This window comes from Propithecus coquereli, unplaced genomic scaffold, assembly GCF_000956105.1.
Source record: "Propithecus coquereli isolate 6110/MARCELLA unplaced genomic scaffold, Pcoq_1.0 Scaffold127, whole genome shotgun sequence".
NCBI classification, from domain to species: domain Eukaryota; kingdom Metazoa; phylum Chordata; class Mammalia; order Primates; family Indriidae; genus Propithecus; species Propithecus coquereli.
In genome coordinates, this window is record NW_012136858.1 from 4,502,356 (window position 1) to 4,521,111 (window position 18,756).

At 36.5% G+C, this 18,756-nt stretch overlaps 1 protein-coding gene across 1 annotated transcript in view; it reads left to right on the forward strand.

Moving 5' to 3' along the window:
- The first annotated feature begins 5,730 nt into the window (after window positions 1-5,730).
- The window catches only part of LOC105805311 (chromosome unknown open reading frame, human C6orf165), a 76,669-nt gene continuing 63,643 nt past the window's right edge, over window positions 5,731-18,756 (forward strand). The window contains exons 1-7 of the mRNA XM_012638183.1: window positions 5,731-5,838; window positions 6,455-6,538; window positions 9,319-9,409; window positions 10,896-11,084; window positions 11,896-12,054; window positions 13,471-13,679; window positions 14,527-14,539. Of these exons, the coding sequence (XP_012493637.1) occupies window positions 5,731-5,838; window positions 6,455-6,538; window positions 9,319-9,409; window positions 10,896-11,084; window positions 11,896-12,054; window positions 13,471-13,679; window positions 14,527-14,539 (853 nt within the window). The remainder of the gene's footprint in view (window positions 5,839-6,454; window positions 6,539-9,318; window positions 9,410-10,895; window positions 11,085-11,895; window positions 12,055-13,470; window positions 13,680-14,526; window positions 14,540-18,756) is intronic.

The following is an 18,756-nucleotide window of genomic DNA, read 5'->3' on the forward strand; positions in this document are numbered from 1 at the left end:
TATAAAACTTTAGGTGATAATGGCATGTCAATGTAGGTTCATCAATTATAACAAGTGTGTCTCTGTGATGCAGGATGTTGATGATGGGGGACGTTGTATGTGTGTGGGGATGGGGAATAGATGGTACCTGTCATATGACATGCCTATGACATGCCTTTGGTGTCTTCATATCAAGCCAGCTTTTTCACCACTTAATTAACATCGCATGTTCATTCAACAAATATTAATGAAATGCCTACATGTGCTGGGCACTGTTTTAGATACTAGGAATAAAGTAGCAAATGAGGCAGATTAAAAAGAAAAGACTCAGAAGTTTCACAACTGGAAATCTTCTCTGAAGAAATTACATGCGATACAAAACAATTTTATACTCAAATAACTCCAGTGTTATTTATAATGGTGAAAACTTGCAAACATGCTAAATAATCAATGACAGGAATACTTCAGTAAATTATGACACATCCACTCAATTACATATTACATAGCTATTAAAAACAGAGTTCATAATAAGATGTGAAAATGTCTGTATTGTAATGTTGAGTGTAAAAAATAACATAAGGTATAATAAGAATGCAAAACAAGCACGAATCAACACATAGAATGAGTAATTACACAAACATGTTAACAATATAATCTTTTATTAATAGAATTATGGATGGTGGCTTTTTTCCCCTCAAATTTTTATAAAGAGGCTGTATTATTTTTATAATGGAAAGTATCTCAATAAATGATTTTTAAACCTAGACATTTACTATTTGAATGACTAGCCAAATCTTTATGCTTTTAATATTGTAGGTGTGTATCTAATAATTGCTGAAGCCAGAATTGCTTCTGTGTGCCGTCTCACCTCACTATACCTGTCAAACTGTCTCAATTATCCACTCAAACTGTCGTGCCTCTCGTGGATTAGTTTTAAATAGAGCACAACTTTAGCATGAGACTGTGATTTAAGAGAGGATATACAATATTTTGATGATTTGTCTAAAAACATATTTCTTTTTCAAAGTTTTTACCTCTCGGTGAGGAATTTAAATTGGGTATTCTCTGTTTCTGAAGTCTGATAGAATCTTGACCTTAGAATATTTATTGGTAATATTTATTCATGCACAAAAACAGTTATTAGCATGTACTATATGTCAGGCATTAGTATAGGAGCTGGGATAGAAAGATGAATAAGACTGGGTCCCTGCCCCCACCCCAAGCCCACACTGTAGTAAAGGGAAACAGACATGAGCACCATCCGGTGATATGGATGTGAGGGGCACTATGGTAGAAATCTGCTGAGAGTGCAGTGGGCACCCGAATGAGAAAGTGACCAATTGTAAGAGGGTGGGAGGTTTGGTTGGGAAAGTCTTCACTGAACAGGATGACGTTTGAGCTGTGTTTTGAAGAGCACAGATGGCAAAGTAAATAATCCAATTAAAGGGAGTTCTGAAAGCACAGAACATTTAAACGTGAGAGTGAGTCATTTGGAAGTTTGAGTTCAGGTGCAGCAGGGGTGAGGGAAGTATCCAAGAGAACTTTGTACAATGATGTAGATATTTTATATCTTTGCTGTCCAATAGAGTGGCCACTAGCCACATTTGGCTAGTGCAACTAAAGAATTGAATTTTGAATTTCATTTAATTTTAACTAATTTAAATTTATTTATTTATTTTAAATTTCAAAATATTAAGGGAGTACAAATGTTTTAGATTACACTGATCACTTTTGTAATGCTTGAGTCCTGGCTAAAGGTGTGTCCGTCACTCAAATAATGTTCATAGTACCTGTTAGGTAGGTTTTTGCTCCTTTCCTCCTCCCCCCTTCCCCCTGGTTGATTTCCACTGACTTTTACTTCCTTCTATGCTAATCAGTTAGTTCCAATTTAATAGTGCGTACATGTGGTGTTTGTTTTTCCATCCTTGAGGCACTTCACTTAGGAGAATGGTCTCCAGTTCCATCCACATTGTTGCAAAAGGTATTAGTTCATCTTTTTTATGGCTGAGTAGTCTCCATGGTATACATATACCACATTTTATTAATCCACTCATGAATTGATGGGCACTTGGGTTGATTCCACATCTTTGCAATTGTAAATTGTGCTGCAATAAACATTTGAGTACAGGTGTCTTTTTGTTGAAAAGTCTTTTTTTCCTTTGGGTAAATACCCAATAGTGAGATTCTGGATCGAATAGTAGGTGTACTTTTAGTTCTTTGAGGAATCTCCCCCTTTCCTCCAAAATTGTAATTTCCTTCTGAAATCATCCTAACCCTTCAGTAAAGACATTAATTTAAAGACATCTAAAAATTTCTCTCCCCCCCTCCTTTTTTTTGACCCATTCACTGCTATACTTTCCTCCCTAATCCAAATAGTCTGCTATGACTATTACATCCCAGGCTCTGTTCTTAAGTACTGGAAACTCAGTAAGGTATGTCCCATGCCTTCAAGGAGTTATGGTCCAGTGGGGCACACAGATAAGAAAATAGACTCCATAGAATAGTGAGAGCTTTGTCAGGTGAAAGTTGTGAGGGAACAGGAGAATGGAGGGTTACTGCTTAATGAGTATGGAGTTTTCCTTTGGAGGCAGTGAAAATGTTTGGAACTGTATAGAGGTATAAGTTTAAGATCCTAACCCCAGTATTGCAGGTCAAAGAGAGTTTCATAGGGGATATGGCTTCTGAAGACACAGGAGAATTAACCAGGTGAAGAGGGAGAGGAACATTCAAATAGAGGAAATAACCTCTATGCAAAGATCTGGAGGCCAGAGAACACTGGAAGTTAATTCTAAATGGTCAGAGAATGGAAAGAGTGTGGTCTGAGGGGAAAAGAAGGCAGTTGTGAGAGCTGAGGTTGAATGGGTGAGCTGAGATCTGATGATCATGAAGGGCCTTGCATGCCAAGGAATTTTACCCCCAAAGCTATTGAGAAGCCTTCATAAGATATTCAGCAAAGAAATGACATGATCAGATTTATATTTTTGAAAGATCATTTTGGCATAGGAAAGAATTGGAGGAATATGAGACTGGAGGCAAGGAGCGCAACTAGCTTGCTGTAGCAGTAATCTAGGCAAGAAAAGATAGTTGCTTTAATGAATACAGGAGAAGTTGGAATGGAAAAAGTGAATTGGTTCAAGAGACATTAATGAAGACTTGGTCATTCATTAAGGATTGGGGAGATGGGTGGGCAAAAGACAGGGAGAAATTCACCTTTAAGAAAAGCTACAGAGTAACATTTTTCACATATACAAAATAGACCAGTAGGGCATATCAGAGTTCGTTTTGGGGAACAGCCAATATACTGCTGATATGTTGTCCCTCACTCTCTGAAGTTGAGAATCACTGCCAGGGATACTGTAATAGCAAAGGTTTTTATGCTTTGGATCCTGTTTTCCTCATTAGGACCACGTGTATGTGTATGAAATTGTACCTGGTTTATAATTCTAAGAAAGAAAGACCATTATTGCCACCACTGTTTTAGAGGTTTGGATATGTTTACAATAGAATTCACTGATTCATTTTTTTTCATTGTGTGTTCTTATAATTTTGTAGAAGGGAAAAATAAATAAAATCCTTTTATATTATGATTTGTTTATTCTTGAATTTTTATGTTGATTCGTTTCCTAGTATTCTGGGAATGCCCTAAGCAAATCATATTCTGCACATTTGTTTGCAATTTGAGAAAAATCACTCTTTAGAAAAAATATTTTGTTGTTTAATGCTGTGCTTGTGAGGTCTGTTTAATCCTGTTTCACACTTTCAAGTCTGAAGGTGGGCCTCAGCAATATTACTAAGGGACAAAACCTCATTATCCCAACTCCAGACACGAATGGGTCCTTATCATGTGCTTCTTGAATGAGTTTTCTCTTTCGGTATCTTGGAGCATCTTGTTACAGACTTCATTTGAACAAGACATGAAATAAAACTGCAATCCTTTTTACTTTTTTTAAAAAAAACTAGACATTTTTACAAGAACTCCATTTGCACCCCTCAGTTTTCCCATCCTCTGGAACTGGCTCCTCCCTTTCCCCTACCTCTTCTTAAAACCGCCCTATATGTTTCCACGTTAGCAAATTAACATCCTTGTTTAAGAAATCTTGTTTTTTAGCAATCTTAACCACTGAGGTGTCGTGAACGTGCCTTTCTCTGCCTGGGATTCTGGTCCTTCTATTTTTTTCTGTTTTTAAAGGTCTTCCCGTCTGTCTTTTGGAGAAAGACTCTCAAGCTAGTGCGCGGCCCCGCCTCCCCCGCCGCGGCCCCGCCCCTAGGTCCTGAGCGTTCAATCTCCATGGTTACGCGGCAGTTGCAGAGGACGCCCTAAAGGCCGCAGTGAGGGCCTCAGGACAGAGAGGGATAGACACGGTTCTTGCTCTGGATTCCAGCCAAGGTCAGTCCACTGTGGCTCCGCGCCCTTGAACCAGAATTGTGCCTCGCCAGGCGGCGAGCCGAGGCTGGGCCGCTGGAGGATCCTGTCCAGCCTAGCTGAGACTTAACTCTCAGTCACTACCCCTCCTGCTACGCCGCCGCTGAGCGGAAACAGCGGGCAGTTCCGGCCAGAGGCGCCCGGGTTCGCAGGTCAGCCCTCTAACGCGCACTGCTTCGGCGCCTGAGCCTTCCCGCCTGTGCTGGGCCACGCTCGCACCCCCAGATTTAGCGGTTGGCGAGTGGGGTCTGGGAAAGGGCACCGAGGAGCGTCCTTAGCAACGTCAAGCTTTTGGCCCTACAGCGCGCGCGCACGCGCACACAGGCCCCAGGAGCATTGCTTGAGTGCTGGGTTTAAGCGCTTGCTTTACGCTACGCACTATTCTAACTTCGAAATATATAGAACTCATTTAGCCCCCACCACAACTCTGGGAAGAGGTAGTGATAGTAACCATTATTTTTCGGATGAGGAAGCTGCCTTGTTAAAGAGGTGAAGCAAGTGCCAAGGTCGCACAGCTAGACAGTGGTGGGGTCCCGATGAATCCAAGCAATCTGATTTTAGTGGACAAAATGCCAAACGCTACCTTACCTGAACGCTGATAATACGGAGAATTAACTTCATCTATCTGGTGTTACCTTTGTTATACTCTACATGCCAGGTTCCCCTGTGCTTAGTTATTGATACTCAGAAAAATAAGGAGACTCCATTAAAATCTACCACTTTTTCCTGGTTTATAGTAAATGGAATTAATAACCAGAAGTTCGTTTTTCTCCACGATGCATAACTCTCATAATATGTTTTGATTTTTTGCATTTATGTTTTTATCAAGAGTTAACTCCAACTTGGATGTGCAGAAAAGAGAGTTCAGACGAACTGAGCATGAATTGTTCTTCAGGATTCTCTTACAGTTATGAAAGGTCATTCAGGGAATGTGGAGGAATAAGCGTTTCCTCTTTAAAGCTGTTCTCTGTTGCATACACACACAGGGGGTTGGGTTTCTCATTTATTCTACCTCCCCTCCAATACTGATTAGCCTTTTTTTTAATTTAAAAATATCATGATATAAATATACTTTTGGTGGTCACCATCATTTAAGTGGGAAATGTTTCAGTCATTGGAAGTCCCAATCGCTCTGTTATCAATAAAGTCCTTCATTTTTAAAAATAAAAAAGTAATGAAAACCAGAAGGGTCCCAGATAGTAATAATTAAATATTAATAAGTTAATAGATGTGACTCAATACAGATATTATAATGGATAAATCTAAAGAGGAAAAATAATGTATAAATGCAATTTTTAAAAAACCGATCATTGTTTTATTTGGCCAGAATGCCTCCCACTCAGGCAGAAAGTGTTATAAAGAATATCATTCGAGAAATAGTACAAGAATGTGCAGCCCATGGAGAGATTATTTCTGAAACGCTGATTGCTTTTATGGTAAGAATGAATATTTTTATGAATTACTGCTTTATTAAAAAATTTTTGTGGTGCCTGTTTTCCCCTTAAGGTGCTATAATGCTTTCCTAGATGCTTTTCAGTTGAAAACACTGAGATCATCAGACAAGTTTGTGAAAAATAGTTTTTAAAAGTTTATAGAGCATGTCAGTTCTAGATTTATAGACACTGATGTAGAAGATCTTGATGAGTTTTAGAAATATCAATAGTGTTCTCTTGTGTAGGAATATTTTTAATACGTATTTTTGTTCGCTGTTGTAAAAATTACTCTTTGCTGTGGTTTCTCTGTTATTGCTTTTGGTTAACAATACACCATAAAAATACAGTAAAATATACCATAGTTTCCCAATCTAAAATCTAGCCATAGCTTTCAACCTATTTCTCCATAACTTTTCTAGCACCATATTCAGGTTTGATGTTTATTGCTTTCTTTCTTCAACTCTAATGAAGGTGCTGATGATTTGGGTAATAAGAAAAATAGCTGAAAAGTCAACCCCTGAGTAATCAGGGGTAGTTATTTAAAAAATGGAAACATACCAAACTAATTTTATAATAATATCAAATAAAATTACTTAATGGACTCTTTTCCTACTCTTAGGTGAAAGCTGTCGTCCTGGATCCAAGTAATGGCTTTAACATGGATAGAACCCTCGTAAAAAGTGATGTGCAGAAACTTGTTAAGGTGATGATACAACAATCCTCAAATTTGCAATTATTTATTCTCAATTCTAAATACAGTGTTTGTATTAGTCATTATTGCCTTCAAGAGCAAGAAATAAAAGCCCACGAAATAGTGGTACAAACAAATGAGATATTTATTTTTCTTATACAACAAAATATGGAGATACATAGGCTGTTCTTCCTGCCTTCTTGGGCCACCATCCTTGGCATATGACTTTCATCTCATGATCACAAAATTGACCTCTAGGCAGAAAGAAGGGGAAAAGGCAAAGGGCAAAATAAGTGTGCCAGTTGGGTCTATCACTTTCTATCCTGGAAATATTAGTTTTCCCAGAATCCCTCCCATCTGCTTACATTTATTGATCAGAATGATATTGTAAGTGACCCAGGGACACTGATTTTTTTTTCTTTCCTAGATAAACAAATCTTTGCTCCAATCCAAATTGGGGCTCTGTTAGGAAGGAAAGATGGGCATGGATACTGAGCAGGTTGTAGCATCTGCCATAGTATTTTAGTGATAGCTTATTATTAATGTCTTACATTGAGAACATTAACTGGTTTGTCATATACTATAAAGTTAAATAGTACTAAATGTACTAAATTAAGATTCACATAATTGATTCAATATAATTTATGTTTTTCAATTCTAAAGGAAAATGTACAACCAAAGCAAAATGATTTGTAGATATAAATCAAGTAGATGTTCCTGAAAACCAGTTTTAAGAACTAAAAAAGGCAAGAACTTTAGACATCTTTAATGCGGGTCATGTGTTTTAAATTTGACTCACTGAATTTAGTTGCTTAATCTGTATTTTTTTTTTAAGAGACAGGGTCTCACTCTTTTACATAGGCTAGAGTGCAATGGCATGATCATAGCTCACTGTAACCTCCAACTCTTGGGCTCAAGCAATCCTCCTTCCTCAACCTCTTGAGTAGCTGGGACCATAGGCATGAGCCACCACGCCTGGCTAATTTAAAAAAAACAATTTTTATTTTGTAGCTGATCTCAAACTTCTGGCCTTAAGCGATCCTTCCAAAGTGCTGAGATTGTAGGTGTGAGCCTCTGTAAATGGCTATATTTCCTAAAAATTCAGCATTATTACTTATTATCCTGGGCTTAATGAATTTAATTCTCTCTTTCACATAAAGGACTTGAAGCATGGCAGACTTGTATATTGACATTTTGTGGACTCATGAAAGTGGCAGGGAGAAGTTTTATCACTCCCAGCCTGGACCGGGGAATATGTTGTCAGGATGTTTCTGTAGTGGACATTTCCTGATTCCACAGGATACCCTAGAGCTGGGTCTTTCTGGGCTGATTTAGAATGTGATATAAAGCCTGTTCTTAGCAATAGGGGAAATGACTGTGACAGTTAGAAATGTTATTGGAAAGCCATGGAAGAGAATCAAGAAAGGGCAGAAAATAAGATTTTCTCTTTTCTGTGGCTCAAGAAGAGTTTTTCTCCCCCACCCCCACTCAACTAAGTTGGAAAGAATCAAGCTCAATATACTTTTAATATGACAGGTATATGAACTATCCATGTATTAACATAATTCAAGTGCCAAAAATTGTTTCATTTTTTCCTCAACTAAAAATCATGTGGATGAGCTAATTTTTTTTTTTTAAGATCTGCTCTTAGAACAGTACTTGTCTACCTGGAGGGATCCAGGTGCACAGGCTTCCACAAAAACAGAGTGTCCAATCCTCAGTATTGCATTCTCCCCTGCCTCCTCGGAGGAAAGCAGGCCTGGCGCACAGGGAGATGGGTTGAGGGCAATGCTGCCATGTGCCTGCCAGGTGCAGTATATAAAGCCTAAGGGGTGAGAACTGAAGGAAGTGGGGTGGTCGGAAGAGAGAAGGAAAGAAAAATTCAGGTTTATCATTTAATCTAAAGAGGCAAGTCAGAGAGAGGAATGAGCCACCCATTGGGGGGAGGGAAGGGAGAAAACAGACCAGAAGAAGAAATTTTGAAACAGGCAGCAGAGCCAGAGAAATTTTATGAGAAGAGAAAGCTAGCTGCAGCAGCTTTTTATAAAATCACGTGACCTCCAGCATCAGCAAAGTAGTGATGTTGTCATGGCTCAAATAAATAGTAATGAGGAACTCGAGAGTTCTAGACTGGAATATAGGCTTTGTGCAACATATATTTACATTTAGACTGCACAGACTAACAAAAACATCAGATTTCTTGCCTTCACCTACTAGACTATTAGCTACCTGGGTATGGTAATATGGTTAACGAAAGGGAAATAGGGTAATAACTTACTACTTTTTTTTTTTTTTTTTGAGATAGGATCTGGCTCTGTTGCCCAGGCTGGGATGCAGTGGTGGGATCATAGCACACTATAACCTTGAACTCCTGGGTTCAAGGGATCCTCCTGCCTCAGCCTCCCAAGTTACTGGGACTACAGAAGCACACCACCGCACCTAGCTAATTTTTCTTATTTTTAGTAAAGATGGGGTCTTGTTATGTTGCCCAGGCTGGTCTTGAACTCCTGGTCTCAAGCAATCCTTCTGCCTCGGCCTCTCAAAGTGCTGGGTTTACAGGCATGAGCCATTGCACCCAGCCCAACTTATTACTTAATAAATGTTGTTGATCAGATAAAGTATAAAGCCTGAAGTTCTCAAAAAGAAAAAATAATAATAAAAGGGGTTATTGGTGGATAAATATCAGGAACCATTTCTTTCATGTTTCCCTTTATTTTTGAGAATAACTTTAGAGAATTCTTGAGTGTTTTAGAAAATGTAACTAGAAGCATTCACGGGCCATTCTTTTCTAGCTTTGTGTGACTCGGCTATTGGATAGTAAAAATCCATCCCTGGACACCATTAAGATGCAAGTCTACTTTGATTTGAATTATACACGTCGAGGTAACATACATCTACCTATTTTAATACTTTTCCAGAAAGATTTTTTATTGTATTTCAGATAAGAAGGGCATCATTTGGTTGACAACTTAATTGTTTGGTGAATTTAACAATTTTTTTGTCAATGAAAGATTTTGAAAGAAAACAAAATCTTTTGTTTTCTATCTTTAAAGAATGTAATAATGTTGGAAAGGCTAAATGAGAAGAACACCAATAGCTTCGTGAATATTAAAAGTCAATTCAAATTATTATGCTCATAATAATTATCATTTCTAAATCTATTGTGTTTTTAACCTTTATGGCACTAAAACATAATAATTAGAAATTAAAACAACTAGCCTATTGAAGTCGAAAGTTTTTAATTTGTAGATTTTTCTTGTTCTTGGTTTGTATTATCTCATAATACTTACCTAAATTATGTAACTACCCCAAAATGAAATGAATTATGGGAAATTTAAGTTTAGAATATATTTCATTATATAAACAATTTAATGCATATATTAAAGACAAGTTGGAAACAAGAGAAAAAGAAAAAGAAATTCCTCTATAGACTGCTCCTGCTATAATGCGGTCATCATTAACAATTTGATGATATTCTTTGTCTTTTTTTTCTGTATATTAGTGCTACAGTTATGCTATATATGTAAAATGATATAGATTTTTTGGTTAATAATAAAATTTTAAAGTAATGAAATAGTCATGGAATTGATGATATTTAATTTCTTTTTTTTAATTTGCAAAATGTTCTCAGTTGCTTTTGTGGTAAGATTATAGGTATGAACTGTGCATGGTTGATATTAATTATTGTATAGTTGTAATAGTATTATAGAGTATCTTATTGAATCAGTTGCAAGAGTTATACTGCTAGTAAAGATAGTCTCCTGCCACAATTAAGCCTATACCTTAGCATGTCACAGGAAGAGGGAGGAGGGATAAATTTCTTGAGGCAACATCATATTATCAGTAATGCTATTCAGAGGAAATTTATCTAGAACCAAAATAGAAATACAAATAATTGAAGAGGAATATATACACCACATATATATTTGTAGTACTATATATGCTTACATATAGTATACTACAAGTGCTTACATACAGTATAAATATATATACAGTATAAATATATATTACATGTATATGTTCACATATAATATTATATATATATATGTTGTAGAAATAGTCTTTTCTACTTTCTGCTTAACTGGGAGGTTTTAGCCCGTTCTGATATTTGCTGTTTGGGTTGGCTGTTTAAAGTCTTAGGTATTTTGATGTAGTAGTCCATTTAAATCACTGTAATAAATCTTTCCCACTGGATTTTTGGCTTGAGGTTACTTGCTGGCCGCTGTTTTTTATTTCATTATTTTATCTTCTGAAAGTACTTGTTTTCATGCAGTAGAATTGCCGCACCCACGCCAGTTTTTCTCTGGTCCTTATGTGAGAAGATTTCTAAATATCAAATATATGGAACATTGTTATTTGCCAATTTTAGACGAATTTCTTGAGGAACATCACCGGGTCCTAGATTCTAGAATAGGCTCTGTCAGCAGAGAAATTACAGATAACAGAGCATGTACTAAGGAAGAATTGGAAAGCCTCTACCGGAAGATCGTCAGCTATGTGTTACTCCGCTCTGGTCTGGGATCCCCGACAGACATCAAGATTGTCAGAGAAGCAACAGGTAAAAAACATAAACAATTTCCATTCCATAGGTAAAAATATATGATCATGTATGGTACAATGATCATGTATGATCATGTATTTTATTAAATATGTCAAATTAGAAGTGTTAAAGATTGAAGTTCCCCTCTTATCTAAAAAAAAAAAAAAAGCGCAAGAGGTTAAAACTTACCCAGACTCCTTTTACACTGTGCGTCAATTCTAAAATGCAAGTAATACCTCTAGAAGGTGAAATATTGCTAATTTTCTTAGAGCTACACATATCTAAGGACCCATTACACCTCATTAGAGAAACATTGGTAGTATGACTGAGGGCTCCAGGCTGCTTGGGTAAATGGGACAGCTGGAAAGGGATATTTCATGTTGATAAAAGGAATTGAGTCTGTCACCTAAAATGGATGATGGAAAAGGACATTTTTATCCTCATTTTCATACCTTAAAATGAGGAATAAGCAAGATGTCTAGCCTTCTTATAGCTTTCTTCCATAATTATTTTAAAGCGTCTATTTTTCTACTCAGAGCCCTAAGTAGAAAGCTTATTTTAATGCCCACTGACAAAAAAATTACTGATGGAGACTTAATTATTAAAAATGGACGTGAGGCAATGACATTATTTTCAGTAGCTCAGCTTTAATGTATGATAAATTTTGCTATGTATTTTGTAATCCAGTATCAGAAATTTAAAGAATCATATAAATTACCCTAGAAAGACAAGTTCTTTAACTTTCTGCTAAAAGAAAGAAAGAGACTTGTACTTTAAGTTCTGATATCTTAAGATATCATTTTGTTTCCCTTTTTGTGGTTTATTTTAGCTGCCCTACACAGTGTTTTTCCTCAGGCTGAGCTTGGGACATTTCTAACTCTTTCTAAAAAGGACAAAGAACGCCAGCTGAAAGAACTTGCCATGATTGTTACTGGAATTCGTTTATTTAACAGAGACTGTGGAAAAGGAGGAGAAGGCATTGATGATTGTGGGTATACCATTAGGTTAATTCTGAAGGTTATGTACGTTGAAATTCAGCTTGCACAGTGAAGAAAATAATAACACACCACTGGCATTCTGAGATTTAAGATTTACAATTTTGATTCTTCCTGAGGAATAACTGCTATTCATAATGTGTAGTAAATTTTACTTTTGCAGGGACAAGATTTTATTTATTTATTTATTTATTTATTTTTTGAGACAGAGTCTTGCTCTGTTGCCTGGGCTAGAGTGCTGTGGCGTCAGCCTAGCTCACAGCAACCTCAAACTCCTGGGCTCAAGCAATCCTCCTGCCTCAGCCTCCCGAGTAGCTGGGACTACAGGCATGCACCACCATGCCTGGCTAATTTTTTCTATATATTTTTAGTTGTCCAGCTAATTTCTTTCTATTTTTAGTAGAGACAGGGTCTCACTCTTGCTCAGGCTGGTCTCAAACTCCTGACCTTGAGTGATCCTACTGCCTCAGCCTCCCAGAGTGCTAGGATTACAGGCGTGAGCCACTGCGCCCAGCCGGGACAAGATTTTAAATTGTATGTACCATGAAGCTAGAATGAGAAACTGACTCAGTAAATGGAATGAGGGGGCTTGCCTAGAGGGTGGTCTCCCCAATTGAGTGGGGCTTTGCATTTTTTACTCCAAATCAAATTACCAAATGGAATAAAATTCAGTGATTTAAAAAATAAAAATGACCCTGAAATGAAAACAATTGTTGGCACAAATCTCTAAATTCAGGAGCATCTACTATGTTGTTATATAATTAATGCATTCTTTACCCATAAGTTTGAAATACTTATGAAATAATAAGGATCTGCCAATAGAAGTGATTTCCTTATGAATTTGATACTACTATAGGCCCACTGATAAAGTGTTAATGTCTGTCACCAGATCAATAATCTAGGACAATAGGGTAATTTGTTTTATTTTAAAAGCTGTTCTAAAAAGTCAATTCCCATTTTCATAAATTTCCTTCCCTTGCTAGACTGTTCTGTTATTTTTCAGCATCCAGATGAGTTGCTTAAGAAGCAATGCTTTTTTTTTTTTTTCAAATAGAAAAGAAGATACACAGAAGGAGGGAGGAGGGATAGTGGCTTTTATAGAGGCACATGATCAACAACATGTAATACCAAAGTCTATTTATTTTTTAAACTATTCTATGTTTTATTGGCAAAAGCTAATCTGTTCTAACTTTCGGTTATCATTCTAACAATGTCTTTTGTTTGGAAGATTTTGTTTGGATTCTTTTCTTCATGGTGTGGGACCCATGAACACATGCCTCATTATTATTAGTTAGATTGGGGGAAAAAACCTAACTTAAGGCTTAAAATGTGACTACCTTCTAGGCTTTTTCTCCTTAATTCTTTTTTTAAACTCTTTTATGTCTGCCTTCTTATACCATTAAAAACAGTGCCAGCTATTCTACATGAAGCAGTCCCAGCCACCACTCAGCATATTGATTCCCAACTTGAGACCGCCCAGAACCTGGCCTACTGCTACACAGCCATCCTTGAGAAAGCAGCAAGGAACCCACTCATGAGTAGTGAACTTAAGCAGTATATGTTAAAAGAAGCGCTATATAATGTGCGACAGTACGAGGTCTTCCTTCACATCATTTTGGTGAGTTAATTTCAGAAGATCTGGCCTTTTCCATATAATGTGATCTCTTTAAATATTATGTGGCTAAACCAGGTAGAACCAGGTCTCCAAGTAAGGAGGCAACCTCAATAACCGCTCAGTTTATATTGCATTGGTAGGGCCAGGAATTAAAATAGAAATGAGAAAGTTGGGTTTTGATTTCAATGAAAATATATTGGTAGAAATCGATTTTATAGTTATTTATTTCTTTGGTACCTGATAGTATGATTGTCGGTGGAACTTCCTTTTGTATGAATGAATACTAATTTCTTGAGGGATAGAATAGGATGTGTTCTGACCCGTCTTCTTAACTTGTGTCTTAATGGTGTGATACTACTTTTGTGTGCACTTGGTCTGCCCTCTCTCCTTACCTAGCTATAGAGAATAAAGAGGTAAACATCCTGATGGCATGACTTCATTGTAACAAACTAGGGGTTGTCCTCACAACTAGCCTACTATCTAATTGCCGTCCAAAGGAAGGACTTTAAATCAGCTATTCAAAACCAAATCATCCTTTTGGGTAGATGTTCCTTTAGCATTGACTTGTGGTTATCAGCCTTATGTAACTACTCAGATACTAAGAGGATTTTATAATCAATTTATTTTGAAATGCACATGGGTCCACAGGAGTAGAACCTCACATTCCCTTTTGTCATCTGCATTCTGAGGTCATATTATAAGAAAAAACCTTGGGAAAGTGTCACACATACTGTAAGGATGTTCAAGAGATGTCATTCATTATATATTATCTCTCACAGCTTCCAGTTATGAATCATATTAAACGAACTAACTTAGTCTTAAATTCTCATTGGCATTCCACCTCTCACAGCTAGAGAGAGACAGTGAGTAGAACGTAGAAGTGATGAATGTGGGCTCTGTAGCCAGACTGCATGGGTTCTAATCCTGGCTTTGCAACTACTAAAGCATCTGTGTCTCTAAGGAAGTTGGTTAGCTTCACTGTGCCTTGGTTTCCATGTCTGTAAAATGGGGTGATTTGTGGTCTCCACTATGAAAATAAGGTAGAACAACAGTGTGTGGCACTCACTAAATTGATGATGATGATGTTTATGATTACGATCACCATCATTGTTAGGGCCTTAGCAGAATAGCTCTGATTTCATTTTGGTAGGGGAGGAAGCTGAAGAGCTTTTATTTTTCCAGACAATGTCTCATCTCCAAGCTCCTTGCTGTTCATGTTATTGAGAAGGTTAACTTTCTTGTCTTAGCACTCTTCATGGCTATTTCATACTGACTTTAGTCAGAGTAAGGATGAGTTTTCTTGGCTTTCTTTTTGTTGCTCAAAGAGTCTTTCTTTTTGTTGTTTTGTTTTTTAACTATCCAAAACTTACCCATCTATCTTAGTGACAGTTAAGATTGATCATTACAGAATGGATATTGATTTAATCAATATTGTCTCTAGGTTATAAAATATGTCAATTTATATTTAGTGAAGACTTTTTCCTATATTGAAATCTATGAATGTTCTTTTTAAAGTCAAATTATTTTGATTTAAAGAATTCTATCTTGCCAAAGTCACATTCAGTTTATGTAAATATTGAAATATCCAATTATAGCCTGGGTAAGTTAGTGAGTTATTTTATTTTGTTTTGTTCAGGATTTTATGTGCTTTTGTGAACAAATTCAAATATTTGGGAAAATAAAAGGGAGCAATGATTACAGTCTTGTTGACTGTCTTAGTTGAGAAAACAAAATTCCATCCTCTGTGGGCTTTTGAAATACAAGCCAGTCACCAAAGAGAGAAAGGCACTTATTCTTATTGTGCAAGTAAAAGTTGCGTTTAACAGAACATTTCTTAAAACCCATAAGTCAAGACTTCTTTCCCCCCAAGCTCTGCTTGCAGGGCTCATTTACAGATGAGGCAACAGGGCTTCTTGATATTTCCTGATAATGCAAGTAAAAACAATCAGTTAGATGGAATTTGTACTTATTTTATTTCATTTTATCTTATTATTTTCATAGTAGTAAGAACATTAAACATGAGATCTACCTTCTTAACACATTTTTGAGCTTACAATACAGTATTGTCAATTATAGTAACAATACAGTATTGCTAACTATGTTGGACAACAGATCTTAGCAGATCTTACCTAACTGAAACTTTACAGCTATTGAATAGCAACTCCCCTTTCCTCTAGTCCCTAGAAAATACCATTCCATTCTCTGCTTCTGTGAGTTTGACTAGACTTGTTGAAAATTGTCCATGGCAGAAAGTATGAGGAACTTATAAATATTTTTTAAGAGGAGTGGAGGGAAAGTAGAGGAAAGGAGACAAAGAAACATGCTGGGATTACATGCTTTCCCCAACCATTTGACTGTTGTTAAATTATAACTGCTTGTGAATATTATAACTAAAAACTCCACATGTTGTGAAATCTACATGTTTTACATTTAGTAAAACGTAAACAGGATGATTGCTCTAGGACTGCGGTCCTCAACCCCCAGGCTGCACCGCACAGCAGGAGGCCAGCAAAGTGGAAGTGAGGGGGTGAAGCCCCACTTGCACCCACAGCTGCTCCCCATCGCTTGCATCAGCACCCGAGTCCCGCCCCCTTCAGATCAGCTGCGGTATCAGACCCTCATAGGAGCATGAACCCCACTGCAAACTCTGCATCTTGAGGGATCCAGGTTGCTTGCTCCCCCTGAGAATCCAATGCCTCGTGATCTAAGGTGGAACCCGGACGGCAACTCACCCCCGCCCCGCAACCTGCCCGCTCCCGATCCGTGGAAAAACTGTCTTCCACAAAACCGATCCCTGGTGTCAAAAAGGTTGGGGACCGCTGAGTAGGACATTATCAGAAAAAATCAAGAAGCTCTGTGCACCTACTCTGTGAATGGACCCTATAAACATAGCTTGGGGGAGGGTATCTAGAGAATCTTTAATTATAGGCTTTAATAAGTGTTATATGTCAAATGCAACTTTCACTTTGGAGAACATATGCAAATTTAGTTCTGTTTCTTGTTGCTGTTGCACAAATCTAAAAAGACTTTAACGACTACATTTTTATATTTGATTCCTAAAACAGTACTAACAAGCAAGGGAGAAAAAACTCTGTGAGGTGGACAGGAAACCTATTAGATATTATAGATAATATTGTTTGAGAGAATGAAGTAAGAGGAGAGGGAAATGCTTAAACAGCAGTATGGGTAAAATTAAAACAGGATGAATGTTACATTTATGAATAAAAATTTGTTAGTTGAAATACAATAATAATACTTGATATTTCTTATGAAGTATAATTATTTTGCCATTTAAAATAGTCCCGAAAGCATTTAATTAGGCTATAGATGTCTGAGAATTCAAATGTACTTCTTTCTCTTCTAGTAAATGTGATTCTGTTACACTGTACTGATAAACCCTCACCAATACCATTCCTGGTTACATGTTAGGCAATGCAGTGTAATGGTTAAGAGCTGGGCCCTGGACTGAGATGGTTTGGGGTAGAACCATGATTCCTCCCCATATTGTAGTTGTATATACTTGGGTGATTTGCTTACCTTTCTATTCTTTGGTTATCTTATTTGTACCTATCTATTTGTGTACTTATGAGTATTTAATATGGTGCTTAACACATAATAGGAATAAATGTTTGTAATTTTTCAAATTCAACATTTAGCAACTTATTTTCAGATTACCATTGTTGTATCAGAAATCTATTGTTTTTCTTTCAATGATGTGATTTTTAGAGTTTTCTACATTCTTCAATATGATTTTTTAATGTTTAATTTTTCAGACTTTATTGCTTATAGGTTAAGAAAGTAATATTTTCTCAAGTACTTATTTATAGATAATGGTTATAAACAGCACACAAAAGGTTCAGTTTCACAAAGTAACATTCAGTGATCTATTTAATGCAAATCTATCCTTATTTTGAGCTAAGGGCAATATTAAGTTAATACAATAAGCTGAATACAAACAAAACCTGTATATCTTGAATTACAAAAGTGGTTTCCATAGCCACATATTGTTTTACTCAAGTACACGTTTCCACAATGAACAAGTACTTACCAGTACTTGCCACAAATGTTTATCCTGCTATCAGCTTTTTAAGGAATGCCATTCCTGCTACTGAAAGCATTTATTTTTAGAAGCTTTAATCTGATTGGACAAAATGAGTTCTCCTAAAACTTAAAAAATAGTATGTTATAAACTGAAAAGGTTTTAAATCATAAAAGCCTTCTGACATGGAAACATTCACATGAAACTTTTTGTTTCTCCAAAAAAAAAATGACTCTTGTTATCTGAAGAAAAGAATATTAAAACAAATTATCTTTTAAGACATTCTTCCTATATCATCTCCTTAGAAGAAATACAAACCAGTTCACCACCTTTAATAACCTTTCAGACAGCTGTTGTCTAAAAATTTCAGAATACATGAAGTACAAGGTCCAGCTATCATAGAGCCAAAGATGCCATTTAGATTTCAAATGTTGAATAGCTACAGTATAGCTTACAGTGGCACAAATATACCTAACACATGAATACTATGTCATCCTTTAGACAGTCAAAAGTCAGAAGATGCTGCATGGTTTCCAAGGTACTTTAACTTTTGTGTAATCATTGAAACTCAATAAGTAATTCAAATATAGTCACATAAAGGCAGGCAATTAAAGGCTCAAAGATCACTTTAAAATTGAAGGTATGAAAATAAAGGCTGAAAACTTTGTGTTTCTCCATCTTTTATTTATATGGCTAGAGATCAGGACCTTACTTTAGAAAATATACAGTTACTATTAATATATAGTTTTTCCAGAAGATAACAAAATTTCAGAAAGTACAAAAAGTGTCAAGATCCATAGTTTGCTTCTTTGGCTTTTCTAGTTCATCTCAATTCTGTGTTCATAGAAAGCAAGTCTTTAACCTTAATAAACTCCCTTGGGTCCTTCTGAATCAAGAAAACAATTTCTTCAACTTTTATGTGACTTTGTCTTTGAATTGATATTGCCTTGTAAGTCATTTCAGTGATGAACTCTATGACAATCTAGTCAGAAATATTTGCTGACTCAGTATAAGGTTTCTGGTCATCCCCAAACCATAATC